The 25,210-nt window shown below is 40.2% G+C and overlaps 1 protein-coding gene and 1 non-coding gene across 3 annotated transcripts in view; both read right to left on the bottom strand.

The window, feature by feature from the left end:
• Positions 1-24,921, bottom strand: part of SH3TC2 (SH3 domain and tetratricopeptide repeats 2) — a 71,885-nt gene extending 46,964 nt beyond the window's left edge. The window contains exons 1-4 of one of the 2 annotated variants that reach the window (XM_017531348.2): positions 24,718-24,921; positions 14,035-14,133; positions 9,573-9,700; positions 9-114 (exon numbers count right to left, since the gene is read on the bottom strand). In XM_017531348.2, coding sequence (XP_017386837.1) covers positions 9-114; positions 9,573-9,700; positions 14,035-14,133; positions 24,718-24,769 — 385 coding nt within the window. In that variant the 5' untranslated portion in view covers positions 24,770-24,921. The remainder of the gene's footprint in view (positions 1-8; positions 115-9,572; positions 9,701-14,034; positions 14,134-24,717) is intronic. The other variant, XM_037739552.1, reaches the window with a different exon arrangement.
• Positions 19,013-19,119, bottom strand: LOC119471735. The gene has a single exon (XR_005200805.1). It is a non-coding gene; the product is annotated as a U6 spliceosomal RNA (small nuclear RNA).
• Positions 24,922-25,210: the final 289 nt, after the last annotated feature.

Here is a 25,210-nt window from a genome sequence, read left to right as displayed (position 1 = left end):
TATCATACCTAAATTAAGGTAGGTGGAGAACTTCCAGATTTCCTCCATTGTTTTGAAGGTGATGAGAAACTGGGCCCTCTGAGACTGGATGCTGACCAACCTTGCTGAGAGGTCCTATGTAAAGAAAACGAGTCAGCCTAGAATAACGGAAGTGTCCCATTAGCAAGCTCATACATAGGCCAAATATTCTGTGTAAACTTCTTGATTATGGCATTGATTTTTGCATCACCAAAAAAAAAATAGAAACAACTTAAATATTTATTTAAAAGAGGTTGGTTAAACTGGAGTACAATTTATCCACAAAGTGAAATATTGTATTATGCAATCACACAAAAGAAGAAAGAAGCTCATTGTGTACTGATATAGGCTCCAGATATAACCCTGCTATACACCAGCAGCAGCAAAAAGAAGCCTGGGAATATAACTATGTGCAGAGAATGCTACTTTTTGTGTTAAAAAAAAAAAGTATATGTGGGAGGATAGAGGACAATGATTCATAGAGGGCACCTGAAAAGCAAATTTGATTGTGAGTCTATGTCTAATGATGAGTTTTATTAATATAAAGTTGAAAAACAAAAAACCAAAATGTGCAAAAATAAAATTCATCCCTAGTCCCTACTCCTAAAGATCATCAATGTTAACACCTTCATGTAATAACGTTGAATCTTTTTTCCTGCACAAGTTTCCGTATGTCACATACATAGAATCACATTCAATAAATTATTTTTGCAATCTTCTTTTGCCGCTAAGCAATATTTCACAAAGCATCTTTCATATCATCATGTAGTTTATACCATTCTTAATGATTACATATGGCATTGTTGCATTAACATAAAGAAATATTTCTCTATGGTTTCATGTTTGGATTGTTTTACATTTTATATATATATATATTTTATTGCACTTTAGGTTCTGGGGTACATGTGAAGAATATGCAGGATTGTTGAATAGGTACATACATGGCAATGTGGTTTGCTGCCTCCATCCCTATCACCTGTATCTGGCATTTCTCCCCATGTTATCCCTCCCCAACTCCCTACCCAATGCTGTCCCTCCCCTAGTCTCCACCAACAGACCCCAGTGTGTGATGCTCCCCTCCCAGTGTCTATGTGTTCCCATTGTTCAACATCCACCTATGAGTGAGAACATGCGGAGTTTGATTTTCTGTTCTTGTGTCAGTTTGCTGAGAATGATGGTTTCCAGATTCATGGTGTATATATGCCTCATTTTCCTTGTCCAGTCTATCACTGATGGGCATTTGGGTTGGTTCTAGGCCTTTCCTATCGTAAACATACATGTGCATGTGTCTTTACAATAGAATGATTTATAATCCTTTGGATATATACCCAGTAATGGGATTGCTGGGTCAAATGGAATTTCTATTTCTAGGTCCTTGAGGAATCGCCATACTGTCTTCCACAATGGTTGAACTAATTTATACTCCCACCAACAGTGTAAAAGTGTTCCTATTTCTCCACATTCTCTCCAGTATCTGTTGTCTCCTGATTTTTTTCTAACTGGCATGAGATGGTATCTCAATGTGGTTTTGATTGGCATTTCTCTAATGACCAGTGATGATGAGCATTTTTTCTTATGTTTGTTGGCCTCATATATGACTTCTTTTGAAAAGCATCTGCATAACCTTCACCCACTTTTAAATGGGTTTCTTGTTTTTTTCTTGTAAATCTGTTTTAGTTATTTGTAGATTCTGGACATTAGCCCTTTGTCAGATGGGTAGATTATAAAATTTTTTCCCATTCTGTTGGTTACCGGTTCACTCTAATGATTGTTTCTTTTGTTGTGCAGAAGCTCTGGAGTTTAATTAGAGCTCATTTATCTATTTTGGCTTTTGGTGCCAATGCTTTTGGTGTTTCAGTCATGAAATGCTTGCCTATGCCTATGTCATGAATGGTTTTGCCTAGGTTCACTTCTAGGGTTTTTGTGGTGTCAGGTCTTAGTTTAAGTCTTTAATCCATCTGGAGTTATAGTGTAAGGTGTCAGGAAGAGGGCCAGTTTCTGCTTTCTGCATATAGCAAGCCAGCTTTCCCAATACCATTTATTAAACAGGGAATCCTTTCCCCATTGCCTGTTTTTGTCAGGTTTGTCAAAGATCAGATGGTTGTAGATGTGTGGCATTGCCTCTGAGGCCTCTGTTCTGTTCCATTGGTCTATATTTCTGTTTTGGTACCAGTACTATGCTGTTTTGATTACTGTAGCCTTGCAGTATAGTTTGAAATCAGGTAGCATGATGCCTCCAGCTTTGTTCTTTTTGCTTAGAATTGACTTGGCTATGCAGGCTCTCTTTTGGTTCCATATGAAGTTTAAGGTGTCTTTTTCCAGTTCTGTGAAGAGGGTCATAGGTGCCTTGATGAGGATAGCATTGAATCTATAAATTACTTTGGGCAGTATGGCCATTTTCACAATATTGATTCTTCCTGAATCAATATGCTTGATTGGAATGTTTTTCCATCTGTTTGTGTCCTCTCTCATTTCATTGAGCAGTGGTTTGTAGTTCTCCTCAAAGAGGTCCTTTGCATCATTTGTTAGTTGTATTCCTAGGTATTTTATTCTCTTTGTAGCAATTGTGAATGGCAGTTTGTTCTTGATTTGGCTCTCTTTGAGTCTGTTATTGGTGTATAGGAATGCTTTCGATTTTCTGCACATTGATTTTGTATCCTGAGACTTTGCTGAAGTTGTCTCTCAGTTTTAGGAGATTTTGGGCTGAGACAATAGGGTCTTCTAAATATTCAATCATGTCATCTGTAAATAGAGACCATTTGACTTCCTCCTTTCCTAATTGAATACTCTTTATTTCTTTTTCTTGCCTGATTGCTCTGGCTAGAACTTCCAATACTATATTGAATAGAAGTAGTGAGAGAGGGCATCCTTGTCTAGTGCCAGATTTCAAAGGGAATGCTTCCAGTTTTTGCCCATTCTGTATGATATTGGCTGTGGGTTTGCTGTAAATAGCTTTTATTATTTTGAGATATGTCAATACCTAGTTTACTGAGAGTTTTTAGCATAAAGGGCTGTTGAACTTTGTTGAAGGCCTTCTCTGCATCTATTGAGATAATCATGTGGTTTTTGTCTTTGGTTCTGTTTATGTGGTGAATTACGTGTAAAGACTTTCTTATGTTGAACCAGCCTTGCATCCCTGAGATGAAGCCTACTTGAACATGGTGGACAAGCTTTTTGATGTACTGTTGCAATCGGTTTGCCAGTATTTTATTGAAGATTTTTGCATCTATGTTCATCATGGATATTGGCCTGAAGTTTTATTTTCTTGTTGAGTCTCTGCTGGGTTTTGGTATCAGGATGATGTTGATCTCATAAAATGATTTGGGAAGGATTCCCTCTTTTTGGATTATTTGGAATAGTTTCAGAAGGAGTGGTCCCAGCTCCTCTTTGTGTGTCTGGTAGATTCAGCTGTGAACTCATCTGGACCTGGGCTTTTTTTGGTTGGTAAGCTATTAATTGCTACCTCAACTTCAGCCTTTGTTATTGGTCTATTCAGGGTTTCGACTTCTTCCTGGTTTAGGCTTGGGAGGATGCAAGTGTCCAGGAATTTATCCATTTCCTCCAGGTTTACTGGTTTATGTGCATAGAGTTGTTTGTAGTAATCTCTGATGGTGCTTTGTATTTCTGTGGAATCTGTGGTGATATCCCCTTTATCATTTTTTACTGCATCTATTTGATTCTTCTCTCTTTTATTAATATGGCTAGTAGTCTGTCTATTTTGTTGATCTTTTCAAAAAACCAGCTCCTGGATTCATTAATTTTTTGAAGGGTTTTTTGTGTGTCTGTCTGCTTCAGTTATCCTCTGATCTTAATTATTCTTGTCTTCTGCTAGCTTTTGAGTTTTTTTAATTTTGCTCCTCTAGCTCTTTCAATTTTGATGATAGGGTGTCAATTTTAGATCTTTCCTTCCTTCTTATGTAGGCATTTATTGCTATAAATTTTCCTCTAGACACTGCTTTAAATGTGTCCCAGAGATTCTGGTACATTGTGTCTTCATTCTTGTTGGTTTTGAAGAACATCTTTATTTCCGCCTTCATTTCATTGTTTATCCAGTCAACATTCAAGAGCCAGTTGTTCAGTTTCCACGAAGTTGTGCAGTTCTGAGTTAGTTTCTTAATCCTGAGTTCTAATTTGATTGTACTGTGGTCTGAGAGACTGTTTGTTATGATTTCCATTCTTTTGCATTTGCTGAGGAGTGATTTACTTCCAATTATGTGGTCAATTTTAGAGTAGGTGTGATGTGGTGCTGAGAAGAATGTATATTCTGTGGATTTGGGGTGGAGAGTTCTGTAGATGTCTATTAGGTTTGCTTGGTCCAGATCTGACCTTGTTAATTTTCTGTCTCATTGATCTGTCAAATATTGACAGTGAAGTGTTAAGTCTCCCACTATTATTATGTGGGAGTCTAAGTCTCTTTGTAGGTTGTTAAGAACTTGCTTTATGTAACTGGGTGCTCCTGTATTGAGTGCGTATATATTTAGGATCATTAGCTCTTCTTGTTGCATTGATCCTTTTACCATTATGTAATGCCCTTCTTTGTCTCTTTTGATCTTTGTTGGTTTAAAGTCTATTTTATCAGAGACTAGGATTGCAACTCCTGATTTTTTTTTCTCTCCATTTGCTTAGTAAATCTTCCTCCATCCCTTATTTTGAGCCTATGTGTATCCTTGCACATGAGATGGGTTTCCTGGATACAGCACACCAATGGGTTCTGACTTGTTATCCAATTTGCCAGTCTGTGTCTTTTGATTGGGGAATTTAGCCCATTTGCATTTAAGGTTAATATTGGTATGTGTGAATTTGATCCTGGAATTTTGATGCTAGCTGGTTGTTTTGCCCATTAGTTGACACAGTTTCTTCATTGTTTTGATGCTCTTTACCATTTAGTACATTTTTGGAGTGGTTAGTACTGGTTGTTCCTTTCTATGTTTAGTGCTTCTTTCAGGAGCTCTTGTAAGGCAGGCCTGGTGATGATGAAATCTCTGAGAAATTGCTTGTTCATAAAGGATTTTATTTCTCCTTCACTTATGAAGCTTAGTTTGGCTAGATATGCAATTCTAGGTTGACAGTTCTTTTCTTTAAGGATGTTGAATATTGGCCCCCACTCTCTTCTGGCTTGTAGGATTTCTGCCAAGAGATCCACTGTGAGTCTGATGGGCTTCCCCTTGTGGGTAACCCGACCTTTCTCTCTAGCTGCCCTTAGCATTTTTTTCTTAATTTCAATCCTGGTGAATCTGATGATTATGTGCCTTGGGGTTGCTCATCTTGAGGAATATCTTTGTGATGGTCTCTGTATTTCCCAGACTTGAATATTGGCCTGCCTTGTTACGTTGGGGAAGTTCTCCTGGAGAATATCCTGAAGAGTGTTTTCCAGCTTCAATTCATTCTCTCCATCACATTCAGGTACACCTATCAAATGTAGATTAGGTCTTTTCACATAGTCCCATATTTCTTGGAGATTTTTTCATTTCTTTTTACTCTTTTTTCTCTAATCTTGCCTTCTCTTTTTATTTCATTGAGTTGATCTTCAGTCTCTGATATCCTTTCTTCTGCTTGGTTGATTCGGCTATTGAGACTTGTGTAAGCTTTGCAAACTTCTCATGTTGTGTTTTTCAGCTCCATCAATTCATTTACAGCTAGTGCTTGACTTACGACCACAATTGGGACCGGCAGACTGGTCGTAACACGATTTGGTCGTAAGTTGAGTAGGCTATATGTACAGTGGAAATGGTGCACGTGGAGATGGTAGTGCTGCCAGAAGCTGGTCCGCACTGTCATATGCCCAGCTGGGCAACGTTTGCGCTGCCAGACGTGGAGCAGTTATGGCTAGCGATTGTGGTCATAAAGTTGAATGGTTGTAAGTTGCATAGGTCATAAGTCAATCAATACCTGCATATTCTTCTCTAAGCCGTTTATTCCCATTAGCATTTCATCAAACCTTTTTCCAAGGTAAGAAGTTTCTTTGCATTGGGTTAGAACATGTTCTTTTAACTCATAGAAGTTTGTAACTACCCACTTTCTGAAGCCTGTTTCTGTCAATTCGTCAGACTCATTCTCCATCCATCTTTGATCCCTAGCTGGTGAGGAGTTGTGATCCCTTGGAGGAGGAGAGGCGTTCTGGTTTTGGGTGTTTTCATCCGTTTTGTGCTGGTTTCTTCCCATCTTTGTGAATTTATCTATCTGTGGTCTTTGTCATTGGTGACTTTCAGATGGGGTCTCTGAGTGGACATCCTTTTTGTTGATGATGAAGTTATTTCCTTCTGTTTTTTAGTTTTCCTTCTAAGAGTCAGACCCCTCTGCTGGAGGTCCACTCCAGACCTTGCTTGCCTGGGAATCACCTGCGGTGGCTGCAGAACAGTAAGGGTTGCAGTTTCTTCTTCTGTTATCTTTGTCCCAGAAGGATACCCACCAGATGTCAGCCTGAGCTCCCATTTATGAGGTGTCTCTTTGGATATACAGGGGTCAGGGAGCTGCTTAAGGAGATAGTCTGTCCCTTATTGGAGCTCAAGTGCTGAGCTGTGAGCTCCATTCTTCCATTCAGAGCTTCTGGGCAAGTACATTTAAGTCTGCTGTAGTGGAACTCATAACCATCATTTTTTCCCAGGTGCTCTGTCCCGGGAAGGTGGGGCTTTATTTATAAGTTCCTGACATGCTGCTGCCTTTTTTCAGAGATGCCCTGCCCAGTAAGGAGGTAGCCTACTCACAGTCTGCCAGCATAGGCATTGCTGAGCTGCCATGGGCTCTGCCCAGCTGCCATGGGAACTTCCTTGCAGTTTTGTTTATAGGGGTATAGTTAGAACTGCCTCTGTAATGGCAGACTGCCTTAGTAATGACAGACCGTCTCTATAATGGCAAACTGCCTTGGTAATGGTGGATTGCCTCAGTAATGGCAAACTGCCTTGGTAATTGTGGACTGCTTCAGTAATGATGGACTGCCTCGGTAGTAGTGGACTACCTCAGTAATGGCATACACCCTTACCTCCACAGAGCTGGACCATCCCAGGTCTAGCTGTGCTTGCTGTGAAACTCTCAATCCAGAGAATTTCAGATTGCTGGTCTTTGTGGGGGTGGGACCTACTGAGCCAGATCACCTGGCTCCCTGTTTCAGCTCCCTTTTTTTCAGTTGAATGGGTGACTCTGTCTCCCAGGCATTCCAGGCACCGGTTGAAACAGCCATCCAGATATGTGTGGGTTTTTGTGCAGTGACCTGCTGCACCAGCTGAAACAGCCATGCTGGAGACTTGTGGCACTTTTCCGCCCAGGAGTCTCCTGGTCTGTGGGGCAGTAAAAACTCGTTTGGAAATGCGGTGATCACTCACCCTCTGCATTCTGGCTGGGAACTGCACTCCAGAGCTGTTCCTATTTGGCCATCTTGGATCCCTCTTTCTGTTTTACATTTTTTAGTATCCAAAATGGTACTGTGGCCAAAATCTTTATAGCTAAATCTTTGTGCACATTCTTAATTGTTTTAACACAAGTAATTCTAAGAAGTACAATTGGAAATGCAAGGATATGCATATTTTTAATCATAAAATGCAATCACCCAACTGTCCCCCAGGAAGGCATTCCAATTTACATGCTCACAAGGAGAGTGAGAGGAGGCCTATAAGTCTCTTGGGTCTTTATTTTAATATCTAAAAAAAAAAAAAAAACAGGTCTGAATCAGTGCCCAGGCTTAGGTTTCCCTTAAATCTCTGTTGTTTGTCCAAGCCTCCAGAGTTGACTATAACTAGTGATGTTCAGAACATCCCTCTACCAGGCCAGGTCCTGTCATCAGTACCAACTCCTGGAGTCCTATCATGAGGGAAACTTAGAGGAAGAAGAAGATGGAAGAATCCAGAAGAAAAGCCCCAGCTCAGTAAAGTCAGAACTCTGGGGTTCCTTCTGCCATACCAGACCCCAGGAGGCCCCAGATGCTTGGAGGATGTTTAGCCCATAATCAGGGAAGGGGTGGTAGGTAAAAATCGACTTACAGAGAATTTACTACGTGGCTGGCACTTCACCTAGAGGTTTATGACCAATATGTCATTTAACTCCCACAAAAGCCCTACAAAGAGAATGCAATGACAGGATTTAGTCCATTCCAAAATGTGCTTTTCTCACATTTAACCACTTCTAAACCAAAAGATTAGGAAGTATGCCATCAACCTTAATTGTTAGCATTTGTTTTCTTCCTTGGAGGGACATAAAATAACAGTGCATTTTATAATCAATGGCATCTAATCAACAACGTCATTCTCCCTGTTGTATATTCAAGGAGGACAGGGCACAGAGAGGTTAAGTAAATTGTCCAACATCACCTTCAGGGAGTAAGTTGCGGAGCCTTGATTAGATTTCCGATCTAGCTGACTTCAGGCCTCAACTTCAGCCCACAAGTTTGTCTGACTCAAGCTTCAGGCCAGCAGACCAGCTCTCTCAATCAACCCTGCTCCCGCCATACCAAATGAGACTCAAAATAAAGGAAAACTACAGTTCTAACAGCAGCCAGTATCTCCAAGTTCCTGAATTCCAGGTATTTTAAAAATAAAATAAAATTCAAAAAACTGTAGCTACTACTTATGGAACACACATCGCTGCCAAAAATAATGCCAAGCTCTTTACAGATACAGTCTCATTTTTCCCCCTGAAAAACCAGACACTATCTTTTTTTGCTGCATGACATTTAGACCACTTTTCTCCTTCGATTTGTACCAGATTCATGCGGAAACTGTAAAAAATAACTGGAACATATTAGTTTATTATGTAAAGTAATATTATGCTTTCCCTACCTCTAGTTGAAACAACTTTTTTCCATTTCTGACTTTCATTCTTCTACATAGTGTGTCCTAAACTGTACATAATTTGATCATATCCTTCTTCCTTGGTTTTAACAAATGAAGGTGTTATCCACCTACTATGAAAGATGAGAAATTGGTTTATTTACTTTATTGTTTTTTCCTTCTCTAATCCAAATACTTATAAGGTATTTTTTTTTATTGGCAAACTTGGTGCTTTAAAAATATATACTTAGTGGTTAGCAGGAGGTGAGAGATGGGGATAGTGGGGAGTCATTGTTCAATAGATATGGAATTTCAATTTGGGATGATGAAAAATTTCTGGAGGTGGATAGGTTGTGAATGTACTTAGTGCCATAGTCAATTGTACACTTAAAAATTATTTAAATGGAAAATTTTATGTTATGTATATTGTATCACATATAAAAAAGAATTCAAAATTACCGCATTAGAAAAGAAGCATACTTAATGAGGTAGGTATTTTAACAATTCCCATTCTATATAGATTAAGTAACTTGTCAAAGATCACACAACTAATAGAAGATTTGAAAACAACTTTTCTCTGACTCAGCAACTCCAAGTTGCCCATTCAGAGTTCCTGCAAATTCCTCTCCACTCCTGTGCAGAGAATGTGTATGCAATCTTTCATTCATTCAGCCTACCTATTAGATGTTTTCTCTGAGGGCCTACTTTGCTCCAGATGCTGTCTTAGCTGCTAGGGATCCTGTAGCTGACTGACACAAGTCAGCGCTCAGCATTCACCTGTTTCCCCACGCTCACCTTAAACAACATGCGCACCTCCTGGTCCTCATTCTCCAACGCCCAGAGCTGCCTCCGAGCAGCTTCCTGCAGGGGTCCATTTACACACCTCCTCGAGCGGCTCTTTACACAGAAGGAGAGTGTCAGGTCTTAAAGAGAAAAGAGAGAGAAGGATCAGGCCGGGAATGGAATAAAAAGGAAGAAAGAGTTAGATAAACCCACAGTGTTTCCCCTACATGTTTACCTGAACCCTCAACGGGTATCCTCATTAGTTACAGATTAAAGTGGTTTTAACACTCCTCAGAGCACCCCTTTAAATTGTCCTTCCTAGAGGAAAAACACATACTGAACCCAGGAGGGCTCTGGAATCGTAGGAGTTGATGCACTCACACTGGTTATTTCTGCTTTGCACGGGGTTTATTCCTACACTGTCTGGCACTGATGTAATGGTGTTGACACAGGACCAGCTAGGACATACATTGCTCCCTGTGAATGATGTATGAAAGTTTAGAATCAATAGGACTTTATTCATACTTAAGGAAATGTTCTTATATGTCAAAGTTATCATATGTAATAGACAGACATTTTGTGCATTACACAAAAATGCATACATTTTCTCTAACCTGTTTTTTCTGATACTGCAATTATTAACGTTTGTCAGGATAATTAGTTAATGTATTAAAGTCTACTTTTAATTTCTCCAAAATGCACATTCATTTAACAGATACTTATTGAGAGCCTCCTGGAAGCTAGGAGCTGTTTACGGGCCCCTTAGCAGAGAACAAAACAGTCCTGTTCTGATGGAGCTTGTGTTCTTCTTGGCAAGTGAGTAACTAGACAAGTAATTCTACAAACACAATAATTTCAGATGGAGGAGAGTGCTATGGGGTCTAGAGACAGAGAGGTGAAGTGCTTGAAGGCAGGGGATGCCTTTGGATAGTATTGTCAAGAAAAGCCACACTGAGGAGGTTCATCATATAATTGCACTTGCAATGTGTCTTCTTTAGACAGTAATTAGCAATCCTGTTAATAATTATCCAACACAAAAAACCAAGAAGGTATTGGAATAGATCATCACAGAGGTCTCACTTCCAGCCCCAACTTGCCAGGACCTTTGCAAATTCCTCAGCACGCATCAGAGATGACCCCTATTATGCTGACCTGAGTCTACAAGGCAGATGTGGACTTCTACCTTTAAAAAGCCTGTCTGCAACCTAGAAGTCCTGAAAATGCTGTGGCTGCAAACAAGCTCTTCTATGACATTCCCAAATGACCTGACTTTGATATAAACTTCATGTGGGTGTTTGTTCTAGTCAGATCTTCCTAGGCTTGTGCTCCAATCTCATGCAACCCCTTCTTCTTCAGCACTCTGCATCCGTCCTGCCTTCCATCTGGTAGTCTCATGGCATGCTGAGCTCTAGGAGGAGGTACACTGCAAAGATGAAGCCCCGGGAGGGGTCACGCAGGCTCCGGCTCAAGGCTTGACTATGTCCCTGGTAACTGTGCCACCCTAAACAATTAATCGCCTCTCTATGCATGATTTTTCCTATTAGCAAAATGGTTTTTATAGTACCTGTTCCACACGGGTTTTAAAATGCTTATTAGGCTGGGCTCAGTGGCTCATGCCTGTAATCCTGGCAGTTTGGGAGGTAAAGGGAGGAGGAGAGCTTGAGCTCAAGAGTTCAAGACCAGCCTGGGCAACATGGCAAAACCCTGTCTTCTGACCCAAAAGAAAAAAAAAATATATATATATATATATAATATATGTATATATATATATATGTATATATAAAATATATGTATATATTATATATACATATATTATATATATACATATATTATATATTATATATATATATATTATATATTATATATACATATATTATATATTATATATACATATATTATATATTATATATACATATATTATATATTATATATACATATATATTATATATACATATATTATATATATAATACATACATATATTATATATATAATATATGTATATTTTATATATATATATTTGCACACACATACACACACACACACACACACACACACACATAGTAGCCAGATATGGTGGCCTGGGCATGGTGGTGCACACCTGTAGCCCAGCTGCTTGGAGGCTGAGATCACAGTGAGTCAACATCATACCACTGCACTCCAGTCTGGGAAATGGAGCAAGACCCTGCCTCAAAAAAAAATAATTCCTAATAAGATCATGCATATAAATCCTTTTGCTCAGTGCCTGGTACATATTAAATATTCAGTAAACACATTAAGCATTAGCTGTTGCCCCTGCTCACCTCTCCCCACCAGCAAGTACTGCTCATTGCTGGCTGCCTTCAGATGATCATACCTATTAACCTTGGCAATAGCTGATTCTGTGATTTCTTTCTACCAAACCCATCTCATCCATTCTTCCAAACCCTGATCCAAAATCCCTGTTCAAATCTCTTAGAGTAGCCCCTGCTGCCTAACAAACAAGGCCTTTGGTGTGAATCTCCTTGCACTGCCCATGAATCCACGTGTATGGAACTCAAAAGACCTGGACGTAAAGATCTCAACCGTGAGAACTGATACTTAAAGCTGAAACTCTGTGCCCACAGTGGGATCCTACAGTGCCCTCTGCATCACTAAAGCAGGGAGGAAGTCAAGCTCAATATAGTTTTCAGGAAATGTATTATGTCACGGATGAATCCTTCTCAAAGTCAGTTCTGTAATTGTGATAATATGTCTGACTGACTCTGTCTGCAACTGTACCGCATTAAGGAGAGGTTGGCAGCTATAGCCATCTCCCCTCTCACTCCGTGACCTTCCTGGAAACAGCATCAGGGTGGAAAATGCTGAAAGATGGACAAGTTCAGCCTGAGGTCAGTTCAGTTTTACCTGCAGATACCCTTTGTTCACTGGCCTTCATGCACTGATAAGGCAAAATGCTGACCCTACAGCATTCATGAAACAACAGATGGTAATTCAGCTTTTTTCAAGGGTGGTCCAAGCTGACACACAGATAAGCAGATTGACACAATATCAAGAAACAAAGGGCAAAGTTTTCTCATTGTCAACCAAGAAGTTTGACAGAATTTGAAATTAGGCCCATGGCCTTACCACCCTAAACATGCTCGATCTCGTCTGAAATTGGGAAAAGAAAGAACCCCGTATGACATGTATGCAATATTTATTTACATGGTCCAGATCCTTTACATATTTCTAATATTTTTTACAAGTCTATATTTTGTATTACAGGGAGAGCTATATTTATGGAGGGTGAAGGAACATCATGGTTTTGAACAAGGCCCTTCCTGATCATATGTCAACTGTGTCATGATGAAGTCATTTTCCTCTCTGAGACTGTTTCCCATCAGCTAAATAGAGATTTGGGCACTTCCACCTAGCAATGAGCATGCAAAAATGGGAAAAACATGTGAGGATCACTTGGCACGTGAATTGCCCTCTAAAATGGTCCCATCTGCTGTATAACAGAAATCAAGCTGTCTACAGGTTTGTCCTCAGAGTTTCTGGTACAGGGCTCAGCACAGGTGCACCTTTCCTCTGCTGACAATTTTCTCTTTGCTGACATCATTAATGTCTTTTAAAGGGAATTTTGTGAGAGATGTGTATTAAGAATAAGATTTTTTTTCACATTAATTTCAAAATATTTTCTGCTTCTGCAGGATTTATGCAGATGCCCTTCTGCTCAAGCTAATCTCACTTCACATATTCATTTAGTTATTTATTTATTTAATAAATATTCACTCAGAACCTACTATATATAAAGTACTATGTTAGATATCATATAGCATGTAAAAGTGACTTCCACGTATTCATTTGATCATTCATGTGTTCATTTGTTGACTTATTCTGAGGCAGCTCAACCTTCCAGGCTCAGGCAGTCCTCCCACCTCACCCTCTCAAGTAGCTGGGACTTCAGGCATATGCCACTACATCTGGTTAATTTTTTGATTTTTTTAGAGATGAGGTCTCGCTGTGTTGCCCAGGCTGGGCCCCAACTCCTGGGCTCAAGTGATCTCCCATCTCAACCTCCCAAAGTTCAGGGATTACAGGAGTGAGCCGCCCCATGCAGCCCATGTATTTATTTATCAAACATATTCTGAGCACCAATAATCTAAGAACAACTCTTTGAGGTACCATGTTGAATATAAATATTTTTAATTACCCCTATGTCTCAACACCTTCAAATCTAATTTGTGACATACTTTCTTTAACAAAGCAAGTAAGTATGGAGCTCCTAATAAGTGCCAGATCGTGATGAGCTTTGAGTGACAGCTTGAGAAAGTTAAAATTAATCTTGTAGGCAATAGAGTGCAACAGAAGATTTGTGAACAAGCAAATAGCATAGTCAAAATCTTTTCATCAAGAGGGAAAGAGGGAAGGGGCTCTTCAGATGGCGGAGATAAAGAGGTTATTGCAATATTCGACATGGAAGCATAGGGCTTATTTTTGGGATTTGGATACCTGGATTCATGTTCTGTGGCAGAAAACATTTTTCCTTGTATTCAGATGAGGCTACACACTCACTCGAAACAGTTGGGTCCTTGGAAGGAGTTTCTTTACCTGGAGAAGATGAAATAAAAGGTTATTTGTAGACGGTAAGGAAGTTGAAAACAAGTTATAAGCAAGGCTATAGTTCCGGTCAAGTGACAACATTTTTCCAGGATTGGTGGCATAGAAGAATTCTAATTGTTATCACCATTGCTTTATAATTATCTAAGCTATTATCAAAGAACTGTCATACATGCTATCTCAATCCAGCAGCAGTCTGGGTATGCCCATCTTATTAAAAAAGCAGATCTCCATTCACATATCAAACTAAGTTTCATGGCTTAGAACACTGAGGGTGCTTAATATACATTGAGCCTACACAGGTCATCACAGGTCTGACTGCAGCAAGGCTTAAAGTTCAATGGGGGTAGATAATCCCAGCAGTTTGGGAGGTCAAGGAAGGGAAGAGCTGGAGTGAAGACAGGCACTGGCATCATTAGGGATATAACTGGGGTGTAGTTGTAATGGCCCTGAAATGTATGATTGTCCCCAGCTGTCCTTCTGTCTGGACATTAAATAGGATCCTGTCAAGCATCTCTTTCTTTCCAATTCTCTGAAAAGCTACTGTCTTCGCAACTGTAGAAGTGGAGTGAAAACGAGAAGAAAGACGATCAAGACACAGGCTAGAGCTGGGAAGGAGAAAACTTGGATGGCAGAGAGTTGAAAAGAAAGAAGATGGTACAGCTATTAAGCATAATGAAGTAGATACAGAGGGAAATGTCAGAAACATTTGCGGTAGAACATAGGTCTCCTTTATGTCACCCCTAAAGTACAACAAGGAAGCTCAAGTCCTTCACCCATTAATTTGGGTTGTTAGATTCTGTCTTTTTTTCCACAAACCTGTTCAAGAACTGTACCATGGAGTCAGAATGTCATAAGCATTACCTGGTCCTGACAAGCAGAGTTAGGGAACCTTGGCTCAACTACTATGTGTGTGTCACTCATTTAATTTGCTTACAGAATTGTGCATCAGAGCCAAACATGACTACCAAGTTTTGCATCCTGGATCTGTGCTTCTAATGATACAGCCTGACAACGTAACATGGGTGAAGCAGTCACACTCACTTCCGGTTAATGTTGAACCTAAATGCTCATATTGCTGATAATAGTTTGTGTCTCCATTTAGTGCCTATGGAGGGAGATTTTGACACCCAAGTTGAGGACCTTCCATTTCTTCACAGTGGGAGCAATCAGCACTGTTTTTGGGTAATGTACAGGAAGAATGAAGTGGATTTCAGCTTGAAAAGGCAGAAGCAGGGGCCCAGCAGCTCTTCATCCAGTAAATCTTGTTAGCTGTTCAATGCTGAAAGCTAAGCAGCTTAGCTGGAAATCTGGCAGCAATGAGCTATATTCAAACAGGATCATTTTTCAGTTCTGCCCTGAGGAACCAAAAGCATCTGCAGAAAAAAGGCACTGGCTTGGGAATAATGAGAAATGAGAATGAGCACAAATCAAATCTTCCCATACATGAGTTCAGGGAGCTTGGGCAAGATACTTCACCTGTCCACTTTGTGAGTTTTCACTTTCCCCACTTATAAATGAAAGACTGATCTAAATTAGTGCTTTAGAACCCCAGCTGCCTATTTGAATCATCTAGGTTGCCTTTTTAAAATATTGTTTCATCCCTAGAGGTTCAGATTTATTGATTTTTTTAATAAGTTCTTCAAAAGATTCTAATTTGAGCCAGTGTTGAGAACCATATGTCTACACTGATGCTTCTGAAACTTTATTGTACCTATGAATCACCTATGGATATTGATAAATGATTATTCTCCTTCAGTGTTTGAAAGCTGAGGTTCTGCATGTCTGATGTGTTCACAGGTGATTCCCTCCTGCTGCTCCCAGGACCACACTTGGAGTGGCAGCCTGCTTCCCTGGGACAAAGTTTGACCATAGACTACAGCAAACTCACAAATATCCTCTTTATTTTTTCAGGCCCACACAGTGAATTTTTAATTTGAACTGCTTGACATCATTCAGAAATTGACATGTTTCACATAACCCAGATGCTTGGATTTGTTTTGAAACATGGCAGATCTGCAGCCCAGGAGCCTCATTGTCATATGACAACAATTAGCTGGGGCCGAGTGGTTGCTGTTCCTCTACAGGGCATTTGTTCTCCAGCCACCATGGTCCCCACCCTATTCCATCATTCATTTATGCCTGGGCCTGGCAAGTTTGCAAGTGTATTCCCGCTGTAGACTTCTCTGTGAAAACGCAACAGCCTGACAATAAGGGTTTGTGAGGTGAGCCCACCTTGAAGAAGGGAAGTCAAGGATGGAGACCTCAGCTTGGGGAAAGGGTTTTTAAGCTTTGTAAGGATTTGTGAGGATTAGAGCAGAAAATTGCAAGGTTTTGCAAAATATGACTTGTGAATGTCTGTATCAGAATTTTTTAGATAATTGTTTTTAAAAAGATGTCTATACAAAAAAAACTTATAGAAAATATAGAAGAATATCTACTTGATGTTGCCAGTGATTTCCTAAACAGGATGGAAAAAGTGCTACCCTCAAAAGGAATAATGGATAAATTGTAATACATTAAAATTAGAAACATCTATTAATCAAAAGATGCAATTAAGAGACTGAAAAGCAAGTGACAGAGTACAAGAAAATATTGACCATATATATGTATAGTCATCAAATAACTAAAACATAGAACATATAAGGAATGCCAAAAATCTTTGAGAAATAGGTAGCCAGTCCACCAGAAAAATGGGCAAAAGGCTTGAATAGGCTTTTCACCAAAGACAATATCCAAACAGGTAATAAATACATGAAAATTTGTTTCACCTAATTAGGGAAATGAAAATTAAAACCACACTGGAATACAACTACACAGACTGGCTAAAATAAAACACAGATAAAGTCAAGTGTTTGTGAGGATATAGAGCAACTAGAATACCCATATTCTGCAAGTGTGAGAATAAACTGAAGTTCTATCTTTGGAAAACTGACAGTGTCAATTCAAGCTAAAAATATGCATGCACTAAGACCAAAAGACATCCACTAAAATATTAGGAGCAGCACTATCTATAAGAACACAAACTTGGCTGCAATTCAAATGTCAGTGTACCTAGAATGGACAAGTAAATGATGTATACATAGCATATAATTAAATCTACCACAGCAAGCCAGGCATGGTGGCACATGCCTACCGTCGCAGCTACTTGGGAGGCTGAGGCTAGAGGATCATTTCAGCCAGGAGTTCAAGCCCAGCCCAGGCAACGTAGCAAGACCCATCCCAAAAGAATTAATTAAATAAATAAATCCAACACAACAATGAGAATGAATGAATTACAACTTTATAAAACAATATCAATAAGTATATTCACTTGTGAAAAGTCACCACGCTGCACACATGATTTCATGCACAATTCTATATAAATGGTAAAACATTGTAAATCCTCTTAAAGCCTTTACTGACCTCAACATTCTTTTTTAAGCTTTTATTTTAGGTTTTGCGGTACATGTGAAGGTTTGGTACCTAGGTAAACTTCTATCATGGAGGTTTGTTATACAGATTATTTAATCCCCCAGGTCTTAAGCCCAGTATTTAACAGTTATCTTTTCTGCTCCTCTCCCTCCTCCCACCCTTCACCCTCAAGTAGACCCTAGAGTTTTTTGTTTTCTTCTTTTTGTTCATAAGTTCTCATCATTTAGCTCCCACCTATAAGTGAGGACATGTGGTATTTGGTTTTCTGTTCCCAAATTAGTTTGCTAAGAATAATGGCCTCGAGCTCCATCTATGTCCTGTGAAAGACATGTTCTCATTCCTTTTTACGGCTGCATAGTACTTTATGGTGTATATGAGTTAGTGGTAAATTTTTATGAAAAGCTGAATTTTTAAAATATTCCTGGAGCCCCTCTCTATCTACTATACCTTGGAACATCTAGCGGTAGAGCCCTGAGGTGTGCATTTTTAATTAGCACTTTGGATATTTCTGATGTCTTCTAGAATGTGAGAATGCTCAAGCCATTTCACCAGAGGCCTTGGATCCCATGAGCTAGAAGGGCAGCTCTTGGAGAAACAATAAGGAAGTGGAAAATTAGAATGTATTCTATAATAGGAAAAGCAGCCAATAGTTACACATGGTTTGACCGTTCACATAATTCTTTTACATGTGGAGTTATATATGTTTCAAACATGAAGAAGTTTGAAAACTTGAGCTGGGCCATGATAAAGAATCAGAGATGATTCAAGGCAACAAAAAAATTGTTATACAGGATAAATTACCTTAGAAAAAAATGTATGATTTTTTTAATAACTGAAAGAAAATAAACCAAAAGGTCTATAGTAGTTATTGCTAAGTCATTTTAACAATCTTTTTGATGGTTTTCATCTACTTTCCAAATGTTCTATTTTTCTTTTTTGTAGTCACATTTAAATATTATTTTACTGAAACACCAGTTTTTGAAAGATAAAGGTTTTGTATATTAAAGATGATAAACAACACAATCTACTAACAATACAGGCTGCTGATTAATCATTGTTTTAATATTAATACTTTACTATTTAAATTCCAGCTTTGACAATTGGCCCAGTAATATCAGTAATATTCTTTTTATTATATTTTCTTCTTCAGTATAGAATGCAGTCTAGGGTCAAGTATTACATTTAGTTGTTAAATATCTTTAGCCTCCTTTCATCTGGAACATTTCCATACGCTTTTCTTAGTGAAATTTTTTTTCTCTGATGACATTGACATTTTTGAATGATAAAGTCCCTCCTCCACCCTTCTTTTAGTTTTTCTTCAACTTTTTTTTAAGTTCAGGGGTGCATGTGCAGGATGTGCAGTTTTGTTATATAGGTAAACGTGTGCATGGTGATTTGCTGCACAGATCATCCCATCACCTAGGTATTTAGCCCAGCATCCATTTATTATCTATTTAAAAATGTGGAACACTTCACAAATTTGCATGTCATCCTTGCACAGGGGTCATGCTAATCTTCTCTGTATCTTTCCAGTTTTAGTGTATGTGCTGCCAAAGCAAGCGCTCTATTTTTCACACAGTCTGTAATCAGCATGCATTTGTTTTCTAACACTGAAGGCAGGTAGAGAAGTGGCTAGGGATATGCAGCAATCAGACAGTCCTGGACTCAAACCCTGGCTTCATAATTAGCCATGTGACCCATGTGAACCCAGTCTATGTGGAGGTGACTCTCTCCCTAGCTCCAAAAGTGAGCACATGATTCAGGCATAATCCAAATGGGTTATACAGTGCCATGGCCACATGATCAAAGTTAAGCCAATGGGAATTAGTTCTAGGACCCTTGTCAGTACACTTAGCGAAGAGATTTCTTTTCACTGCACCAGAAACTATGAATACAATAGCCTGGAGCTGTGATGCCCAGCACAGAGAGAAAGCCCATTTGACATTGAGTCCAGCTCACACAAACAGAGCTTAGGAAAGATAGCTTTCTGATAATATCATCTGAACACCTAGATTTAGCAATATCTGAAGAAAAAAACTTGGACTTTCAGTTATTAATCAATAAATTGCTTTTAATATAAGCTAGTTTTATTTTTATTATTATTGATCAGAAAAAGTTACTAACACTCAATTCAGAAAAACATTGAGATTTATTTGTAAATTGTCAAACTGGTTTCCAAAGAGGTTATAACATTTTGTATTCCTACCAGCAGTGTGTGAGAGTTCTAGTTGCTCCTTATCCTCACTAACACTTAATATTATCCATCTTTTTAATTTGAGCCATTCTAAGAGGTATGCCATTTTATCAGACTGTTTCCATTTGCATTTCCTTAATGATTTATGACATTAATCATTTTTTCACATGCTTATTAGTCATCCATATATTTTTGATATGAAAGTGTCCATTCCAACATTTTGCAATTGTTATCAGGTTGTCTTATCATTTATTGAGTTGTAAGAGCTTTTTTATTAATATACTTGTTCTGAATATGATTCCCCAGTTGATGGCTTGCTTTTTATGTTCTTGGCAGATGTATTTAAGTGAGAGGAAAACAGGATAGGGTGGGAATGAGCTTTGTACACACATGGGATGGTAGAAGCCACCCTGCACATGCCAGGGAGATGGGTGGTTGTGGGACCTAAATGGATAAGTATGGTAGGCTCAAGATGGGGGAGTACTTTAAGGCAGGCAGGGGCATTTAGAATGGATACAGTAAGCAATTGGGAGATGTGAAATGTTCTTGAGTATGGGAATGGTATAACAAAAGTAAAAAAGTTCTTGGGATAACATGGGAAGGACCAAGAGAAAAAAACACAATAGGCAGGGAGACCAGCTGAAAAGGTGCTATGAAAATCCAGGGATGTGAGTGCCAGAATATGGGCTGTGATCCTGGCAATGAGAAGTGGGGGCATGTAGTGAATGAGGCTGTATTTTAAAACAAGAAAAGAGAAGGCATCTTTGCATATTAAATATGAGGGATAAAGGTGGAGAAGAAGCAAGAACTGCAGAAAATGAATGAAGGAAGGGATTTGAAAGATCACCTAGTTCCACTCCCAGTTTTACTGTTGAGAAACTAAGGCCCAGAGAGGAGTCAGGATTTTACTGAGATCACACAGCAAGTTAGCAAAAGAGCCAGAGGCCATCCAAATCCATGGATACAGACCTTACCATTTTCACTACATCAACCTGACCTCAGAACTCTAAAGTCTCAGGCCTCTGATCAGGGAAACATCTTAAAACAGCTTGCTGAAAATGAGAATTCACCCTCATTTTTCCTCTCTCAATCTCTCTTTGCTCCTACAAACCCACCACCGTGCTCAACTTTAAACAGAAGACTAAACAGTAAACATTTCTCTGTATTTTTTTCCTTTACTCACATCTTTTTTTCTTTTTTGACCCAACAATCCAACCATCAGCAGTTTTTAAGGATGTAAACCCACTTTCTCCTTGTTGGGAGGGATAGCATGTTAGAACTACAGCTACATCTATCCACATGAATATATCTTAGATCATAATATTTAGCAAAAAAAAAAAAGTTTAATTATGATATCATTTTGTCTAAGTTTTAAAGTCTGCAAAACAATTCCTTGTAATGATTGTGAGTTTATGAATATGTAGTAAAAGCACATAACTACTGAATTCATGAAAGTGATTATGTGGAGAGAGAAGGGGAATGAGATTGGAAAGAGATATCCAGGGGCCCCTAAGTATGTTTGTGATGTTTTATTTCTTCAAAAAGTAAGAGAAAGAAAAAAGTAAAGTTGGCCGGGCGCGGTGGCTCAAGCCTGTAATCCCAGCAATTTGGGAGGCCGAGGCGGGTGGATCACGAGGTCAAGAGATCGAGACCATCCTGGTCAACATGGTGAAACCCCGTCTCTACTAAAAATACAAAAACATTAGCTGGGCATGGCGGTGCGTGCCTGTAATCCCAGCTACTCAGGAGGCTGAGGCAGGAGAATTGCCTGAACCCAGGAGGCGGAGGTTGCGGTGAGCCGAGATCGCGCCATTGCACTCCAGCCTGGGTAACATGAGTGAAACTCCGTCTCAAAAAAAAAAAAAGAAGAAAATGTAAAGTTATAAAGATAACATGGCATAATGCAAAAATTTGTTACAGCTAGATGGTGGTATAATTATTCTAATATTCTCTATTATCAGTATGTTTCAAATGCTTTACACCTCTTTTAAAATTCAAAAGTGAAGCATCATTTACTATTGTCAGCATTCACCCTTGATGTCCTGTTATTATCCTGATGATTCACATTTATCGAAAAGGTTAAAAGGAAAGTTACAAGCACCAGTGATCAACAGAGGCAAATGTATCTGTTTAAGGGCGTAAATCGGCCAAATTTCTTCAAACAAGTATTGAAAATAAGGGAGAAATACTAGAAGCTTTTCAATCAACAAACTGTAACATGACTTTCTCTGTGATCCAAAGTGAGCAACTATAACAATGGCAAGAAAAAACTCATAGATAGGGTGAGGAGGTCAGAGGTGATAGGAACTTATCAGAACCTATCCTCTCACCATGTGCAATCAGGAGACTTCTGTGAGCAATGGAGAGCCATCCCAGGGAACAGATGCTGCAGGCAGAGTCCACATGTAAGAATACAGCTGCCTGGAGTAGTCAGAGTCAACATTCATTATTGCATTACTCCATGCAAACCAGCCTGCCAGCTGTCCAGTACTCAATGCTATCAAGAGCCTTCTCTTTTCCTGCATCCCTTAGCCTTGAGGACTCACTGTTCTCCACTGTTAACTCCCACTTAAATAGACACAAAGCAGAAGCAGCCAGCCCGGGAAACATGAGTATGGACTTCTCCAGGCCAGTAAGGAATTAGGAGGAGGTGATGTGGGAGTGGTCCATATTAACTAACGATAAAACAGCCCATAGTTACTGAAGGGTTATCAAAAGCCAGACCCTGTGAGATGTCCATGAGATGAGTTATTCAATTTAATGTTCACAAAAGTTCCATGGAATGAGTACCACCATTAGATGCAGTTTGTAGCCAGGAAAACTGAGGTTCTAAAAACATGAGAGACTTACTCACGGTCATACAACTATTAAGTTGCTCCAGGATGGATCTCATACTTTGTTCCTAAAAAAGGAATGAAGTATTTCTAGGGTAAATGGGGCAATCTGGAATGGGAATATCCAGATCAACTGGACTTGGACCTACAACACCCATATCAACCTCACTAGAAAAGGGCCTGGCACATCTGGGGAAGAATATGGAGAAATGGCATGAAAAGTCTCAAGGGAGATACACAGCAGGCCGACTGTTGGTGAAAAGAAGAATCTGGAGTGCCAGCTAGTAATTAATGGCAAAAAGAAGGTGAAAAAATAAAGTAATTGAATGATAGTGTTATTAAGATTTTGACCTTTGTCAATATTTTGTTTGTTTATTTGAGCTGCGTAATTGTTCTACAGGAAATCTTTGGTTGAAGGACAGATGTCAAATAAAAGTAGAGCCACTCCAGGTAGGGATGAGAGGGAACAGGAGCAGAGCTCCCTGAGACACCTCTACACAGCAGTTTACAACCCTAAAATTGTATGGATGACCAAATGGCAGCCCAGAGAGAGCGGGATATACTAGGGTGGTCAAAATGGAATTAACAATGGTTAATTTTATTGTGCTTAACTGTGCACCAGGCTGTTTCACATGTAGATTTAATCCCCACCACAACTCTATGAAGAAGGCACAATCATTTCATAAAAGCTGCAGATAAGGAAACTAAAACACACAGAAGTTAAATAAGTTGTCAAGGCGAGTAAAAGAACCAAGATCAAATCCAGACACTTTGGCCTCAAAGACCAGGTGAGTAGCCAAGATGACACCTGCCTAACTAGAGCTAGATGGAGCCAGATCTAGAACCCCAATCCCTGACTTCCAGACCAGTGGTCCTGTATGTCTCCCTCCATGCTATTTCTGCTCCTATGTGGCACAATGACAATAGGACTTAGGGGGAGGTACTGAAAAGTGTTTACATCTGAGAAATCTGGCAATGCGAAATGGTTCATAGCTAAAGTCGTGCCTTTTGTGCCAAGGGCATCGTTTGGGGTTTGTTTTGCTTCTAGTTTTAGGCCCAGGGGCTGCCTTTTTCTGGGAGGCACTCCCTGCTGTAGGTGCCAAGGTGCCTAGGCCAAGACTTCAAGCAGAGGAAGCAGAATATGGTTGCCTGGTTCACTTTAAGGACCTCGAGTGCCTTCTACAAGCCCAAATCATAAGACTACAGAAGAAAGTTGTCTGTCAGAGAGTAGAAAGCCCTTCGCTAGGGGATGCCCCTTGGCTCCTCCTCCCAGGAACCATGGCGGCGCTCCAGGAAGACATAGAGTTCTAACAAGGGTTAGGAATGATTCCTTGGAGCAATGTTCCCCTACCTCCCAAGCAAGCCTCCCTCCCCCAGTGTATCCCCACATTTCCCCAAAGCCACCATTCTTCTTGATAAACACCACACAAGAGAACACAAGGCCCTACCTTGATTCTCTTCCTAAAAAAAGCAAGAAGGTTGTTTCAGGGAGACCAACCAGCCTGGTTGGCCTGGAACTGACATATCCCAGCAAATTCCTCAGTCCCACACAAACCAGAATGGCTGGTCACCCTAAGTCACTCTCCCATGACTGGACAATTTCTTAGAGCAATAACTCTCCGTTGCCTCAACTTGATACACACTCACACACATGAACACACACAAATCACACTGTAAGAGATGGAGGCAGGAAACTGCCTGTTTTTCTCCTGTAACAGCAACCCTGACAAAAATAGGCTTGAATGACTAAGGCCAAGTTTATGACCACCTATAGGCCACAGAGGAACTCACAGCCTGAACTTTCTTCCTGTCCTGGTGAATCTCGGGAAAAAAGGAAGGAAGGGCTTAGTCACACCCTGGGAGTGGCAGCCAGGAGCAGTGCTGCTCAGCTCCTGACAGAATGAGCTCAAAGCCTCTTTCTTCAGGAAAAAATAGATGTTTCCAGGCTTTACTCCCTTTTTACAGAGCCAGCATGACAAACACTTACCCAGGGAGGAAGGAAAGGCAGCGAGAAAGCAGAGCCATCTCCCCATCTTTGGGAGAAAAGTTTCCCCAACCCAGCAGGTCCCTGAACCTCCACTGGACCATCCACCTCGGCCAAGCCACATGCCAAGGGCCCCCTGGGAAACTCACCTGGGCCCCAGGTCAGACTCCGCTCCCCGGGGATGCAGAAGCAGCCACCCATGTGTGTACCATCCTACCCTGGCCGAGGCCCTTGGGAACACCAGCCAGAAAAGTGCTGCAAGGGACAGCCTCCCAACGGTGTCCCTCCTCCCGCCTCCTCCCTGGCACACGAGGGACCGAGGCTTGCTCAATGCACAATGCAGCCTTTGATATCCCGGCTACAGCAGGAGGCCCAGGGAGTGTGGGAGGGGCAGCCAAGCCCAGCCTGCAGGCCCACAGCTCTTGCACTGTCAGGCCTGGGGAACAGGGCTCCTCCCTGCCTCTCAGCAGATCGCTTCTTGCCTATCAGCCTGCAGCACATTCCTCGCATTCTAGGATTGAGATACACAGTTTGCTTCTTGTGGGGGCAGCCAGGGCGGGGGAGGAGGGCAGAGAACATCCCAGAGATCAAGACTGCTGTTCTTGCTCCCTCCCTGACTGACTTGGCCCACATGACTGGCCT

The sequence above is a fragment of the Cebus imitator genome, unplaced genomic scaffold (genome assembly GCF_001604975.1).
Source record: "Cebus imitator isolate Cc_AM_T3 unplaced genomic scaffold, Cebus_imitator-1.0 Scaffold71, whole genome shotgun sequence".
Lineage (NCBI taxonomy): Eukaryota > Metazoa > Chordata > Mammalia > Primates > Cebidae > Cebus > Cebus imitator.
The sequence above is the reverse complement of the archived record's forward strand: the minus strand, read 5'-3'. Positions and strand labels throughout refer to the sequence as shown.